Source organism: Pygoscelis adeliae, unplaced genomic scaffold, assembly GCF_000699105.1.
Source record: "Pygoscelis adeliae isolate BGI_AS28 unplaced genomic scaffold, ASM69910v1 Scaffold57, whole genome shotgun sequence".
In the NCBI taxonomy this organism is placed as follows: Eukaryota; Metazoa; Chordata; class Aves; order Sphenisciformes; family Spheniscidae; genus Pygoscelis; species Pygoscelis adeliae.
The window spans coordinates 15,109,790-15,115,081 of NW_008825615.1; the positions used below are offsets into that span (position 1 = coordinate 15,109,790).

Sequence of the window (5,292 nt, forward strand, 5' to 3'; positions counted from 1 at the left end):
AGAGCATGGGAAGCTGAAAAGTCCTTGACTAGTGTAAGCACTACTCAGCAACAACTAAAACATCGGTGTGTTATCAACATTGTTCTCATCCTAAATCCAAACCACAGCACTGTACCAGCTACTAGGAAGGAAATTAACTCTATCCCTGCTGAAACCAGGTCACCAGCCCATGTAAAGCACTTCAGTTTATTGCTTTATTTAAAGTTATATGACTCAGGAAGCACTGAGAGCAAAACCACAGGCAACCAAAAGATCAAAATCTGCCAGGTGAAAAGTACTTTGGCATATGTGGTCTTCTAGTGCTTAAATAATTCTTAGCCAAAGGCAGAAGTGTAGTGTCAGTTACTAAAAGTCAGCTAATATACTTAAGTAATTTCTAAAAATGCTTCATAGGTTGCTTAATCTTCAGATATTCAGTCTTTTGCTTTTCCCCATTTTTTTCTTCCGATTTCATTCTCTCTTCCCTGTTCCTCAGACATTTCAGTTCTAGAAAGTTCCTTTAAAGCTGTATTTTTTTCCTGCTGTATTTTGGCTGCTTTGTTATTCTCCTTTTACCCTTTAAATTACTTGTATAACAAATCTCCAATAAATAGATTAAAAAATGCTGCAGACTTTCTGTCAATGAAGCACTTTAAGGATTAGAAAAACAGGACCTTGTTTTGAGATGAGATATATAAAAAAAAGATACAAGCTCACCTATAGGACAAATACAGGTGCTTGAATAGACTAAATATAATTGCTACCTCTGGCAGGCATGTACAGTCCAGGAGTTACAAAACAGTGAACACACAAGCAAAAAATTGAATTAAGAAAGGCAGTAAAAATATTACCCCTCACCTATTCCCTTATCTAAACCTTCTGTTACACTTTTACCTCTTAGAGGTAGACCTATGGCAGGACCCACCTGGCAAACTGCTGCAGGTTTTGTAGACATTCGTTTCCATGAAACAGTTTGCCAAACTAGGCCTGCAGGCTGTCAGCTCTGGAGCGGAAACATTGCTAAATGTTTATGTAGAGCTTACGACAACAACCCCCTGATCTGTTGAAAATAATATACACCACTGCACCAAATAAATATGAAACAAATGTCTTTATTTACATAAAACATAGAACATTCTTTTAGATGATTAGAAACACTTTGGAAAATCAAATTTGTTTTACAGCATTTCTGGCACTCCTACTTATCAGATTTTGGCTGCATGCCTGGCTTAAGAGCATAGCCTCCTAAAGAGCTTGCGGTCTGAGTGCTGGAATGCAAGCAGCAGGGTTATTGCAAAGAAACAGTTAGTTTTAAAAAGTTGTGGCGGCATTTTTGTTGATTTTAGGCTTTTGAAAGTTTGGTACAGTCTCCACATTTTCAGCCAGATTTGGTCTACCAACAGTAAGAAGGTACATAGTCTTAAAATCCACTGTTCTAAACTTTTCTCACCAGGAGAGATTTGGCCCATGCAGGAACCAAGGGAGGACCAGCTGTTTGTAGATCCTTTCTTTGCAATCTCTAGTTCTAAAAAAATAGACTGAGTTTAGATTAGTCCTGGAGGAACTTCCACTACAAACTAACTTGTAAGAAAATAAAATATGCCAGAAATCCTTGTTCTAACCACATTCCTTCACCTACTTCGGCACCTGAGCTGTTGCAGGAAAAATGGTGTCCCACAGGAAAGCTATGCTAGATCAAAACCATTGCAGAATACTTCATAACAGTATCATTCAGGATAATGCTCAATTTTCTTGATGATTTGTTAGTGCTGATGGATACAAAAATTTAGAGGTTGCTGTTCATCTTATGTTGATCTGTGAAGATCTATTGAAGTTGATGAGATCACACTAATTTTGATCCAATGAGGTTATCTCTGAGAAGTTGCAGGTAAAACAGAGTTTTTGTCCAACAGAAATATGATCTAACCAATGCTGAAAAAAATCTGTCCCTACAGACAAAAAAATAACAGCGAGCATAATTCTTACTCCAGTTTCATACTCAGTGTCTTTGTCCACTATGTCTTAATCACATTTTTAGGATGTATACACTATATATACTAATTAATCAGTAATTTTGCTTCCAAGTATATTTTTATTGTGATGCCAACTGAGCATTTTCTCTATACGTACCCGATGTTGGAGGTGGCCAAGGCTCATCTGACCTGGTGGGCTCAACAGGGTTGTCACAGACTTCCCAGTAGTCAGCACAACAGTCTACAGGGCCAGGAGAACCTGAGGCACAGAACTGGTCACAGTAACATATAGCTGCTTTGGAGACGATGTTAAAGCTGCAGTCATCATCTCTTCCTGTGCAGCAGCCTCGTATCCTGCAGGACCTTCCCTGATACAAACTCCTTTTTAGCCTGTTCCACTTTGCAGAACCACCGTCTTCAACAGAGTAAAGTCCTCGGGGGATATTTCTTCTAGAGTCAAGCTGCTTTGCCATCCAAACTTCACTTGCAATGCAATATAAGAGCAAAATCTGACTTTTAAGCCACATTCTTCTGCCTCTAGCAGCCTTTTTTAAGGCTCTCTGTGCTTCACTTTATCGGTAAATGTCCATTTACTGTAGATGTAATACCTTTAGTTAGTATTCAGAAAGAAATCTAAACAGAAAGCTGCAGACTATGGTTTTCTAGGAAGGCTCTGTATGCGTTAATTATTAGTCAGGCATGTTGTAAACTGATTTATTTGCCCAAGATACAGAGATACTGGAAACAGAGTCACAACTATGTATTCATCATTATGAAACGTTGGGTGCATTCTTTTGCAAATGAGAAAGTTTATAGTAAAGCTTTCAGAATATACAGAATATACATGGTCCAATATTTTAGTTCTATACTTTTAACTTCTAAAATCAAAACAATATGTGGAATGAGTACATGGTGTCAAAGGAAGCTCTCTTTCTTTCAAGCTTCATTTACCTGTAACTAATACGTTATCCATATGATTGGAAACTATACTTAGATTGTATTTCATCTACATTTTCTTTTCTGATATGCAGAGCTATACCACTGCAGTAAACTTATCCTGCATCCCCGGTTTCAATCTTGTTTCCAATTATCTAGCTTAGCTTTATATGCTTAATTTTGCACTGTTTTACTGTGGGCAAATTAAAAAAAAAGTCAGGTGATATTCAGTATAAACTATTACCCAAAGATATTCTTTTAAGGTTTGCATTTCTTTAGTCAAAATGAACTTGGTAATCGCTGTAAATAGCATAATAAATACCCACTGATGAGTGCTCATTCCTATTTAAAAAGGAAATGGCTATATTAATAAAACTAAAAAGAAAAACAGGGCAGATATCAAAATATGTGTCAAACAGCCTTTACAACTTGATCTATGATCTCCAGGTTTTTCAACAGCAGACCTAAAGAAATATGCACGGTACTGTTGCCAAAACTTTAAAAAAAAATCAGAAAAAAGCAGCAAAGAACTTTGAAGTTCCTAGCAGAGGTAGCACATAAGGCTAAATTGCAAAAAATATCGTAGTTTGAAATCTGAACAGCTACAAGAAAATTTAAGTCTCCAGAGTTGAACAAGCAGGGGTAAAAACCAGTCATCATTCCATCTCCATTTTGTAGTAAATGAGAGGAACCTGGGGAAGTTAATGGCAGACTGTTTTCTAGGGAATGAAGGGAATCTTTCCCTTTGTGAACTCAACTGGGCTTTTCAGTGCTGCAGGAAGCCATAGCATCAAAGGGCACTACTTTTGAAAGCACAGCTGGCAGCACAGCTGGTTTGGCTGCATTGCCATGAATGGCAGAGACATTAAGAGGGAATATGTGTGTGTGTTTATACATATATGGGCTCGTAATCCGAATGTTCAAGTCTTTAATACAGTCTCTTGCTAGCAGTGCTTTTATTGGACCTGCCTCCCACACTTGTCTCCACCACAGCTGAAGAACTGTGGATGAGGGAAAATTGCATCAGACCACACGATTTTTATTTTGCTCTGTTGCAAGCAATCTTCTGTGTGGAAGTTAATAGAAAGGCCAAGGTCAGCAACATGCAATCACTGTACATCACATAATACGACATAAATCTTAGCCTTCAAATTTGCTCTGTGGTTTTTTATTAAGTTTTGTTTATGAGATAAAAATCTGGACAACGTTAAGTCTGTCACTGACTGCTATAATGCATCAGATATAACGTGAGGAAAATGAGAAAAGACATGTTCATGGAAACTCAAGTGAAGTGCTCACTGGAAATTATAATCCAGTTCTTTTCCTTATGTCTATGCGACTCCATCAATTCCAAGAGAATGGCTCCTGATTTGCACTAACACTAGCAAAATGCAAATCTCCTTTGTTATTACACATCCTTGGAAATAGTTTTACAAAGTTATCTCCTTGCTCTGGAAGCATAAGAAAGAAAAAAAAGCTACCATATGTGATAAATGTTATCAGCCAGTCAGATTAAGTGAACAGGCATATCTGTGCTTTAAGTTACAGACCTCTGGTTTCATTTGGTTTTGTTTGGTGGTTTTTTTTAAATTTTCAACTTTAAAGTCTTGCTGATGATAAACCAGAGGCAAGGGATTTGCTTGGAAATGACGTGAGCTAGTTTACACAGGAATGAGGTTTCTTTTAAAGGGATGTGAAAATGTAACTTGTGCTTCTAAACAGCTTTGGTTTGTGACACAAGAAACTATGCTGATGCTTGATAAAATCCAATTCCCATTTATTGGCATGTGTTCAAAAGTAAAAAAAAAAAAAAACACACATCTATTCTGTTGTGGTTCAGCAAATATTTTTATTTCAGCAGTTTCCTTTGTAAGCAAAAGTAGCTTTATGTTCACTGTATGAAAGCACTTGTTGACTTACCTGTAACTATTCAGTACAATTAAGTACAAAAATATCTGACTTGTAACTGTTTCAGCTCTACCTGATGTCTACCCTTGAGCTTCAAAAAACACCACACATTTGGCAGGAAATATTTATATCACTGAACACTTGGTGGAGTAACAGATAAAAGCCAGTTTAAAATGTCCAAGAATCTCTTTAAAGCTGGAGCAGGATTATTCCACAGCCTTTCTTTCAAAAGTGTCCCTGATTTGTCTGAGTGGGCCTATTAGACACCATCAAATCTCATTTCTAATCACCTTCAGAGTACAGGCGATAGCACTGGCCAGTGAGGCTCTGGGTGCTTGTTGTGGTTTAACCTCAGCTGGCAACTGAGCACCACGCAGCCACTCGCTCACTCCCCCCCACCCGGTGGGATGGGGGAGAGAAGTGGAAGAGCACAAGTGAGAAAAACTTGTGGGTTGAGACAAAAACAGTTTAATAATTGAAATAAAATGATAATAAT

At 37.6% G+C, this 5,292-nt stretch overlaps 1 protein-coding gene across 2 annotated transcripts in view; it reads right to left on the reverse strand.

Annotated features, from left to right (window-relative positions):
- Positions 1-2,479, reverse strand: part of TINAG (tubulointerstitial nephritis antigen) — a 67,113-nt gene extending 64,634 nt beyond the window's left edge. For both annotated transcript variants that reach the window (XR_663993.1, XM_009333180.1), the window contains exon 1: positions 2,110-2,479. Coding sequence is in view for 1 of the 2 variants with exons in the window: in XM_009333180.1 (XP_009331455.1) it covers positions 2,110-2,479 (370 nt within the window). In the remaining variant the exon portion in view is untranslated. The remainder of the gene's footprint in view (positions 1-2,109) is intronic.
- Positions 2,480-5,292: the final 2,813 nt, after the last annotated feature.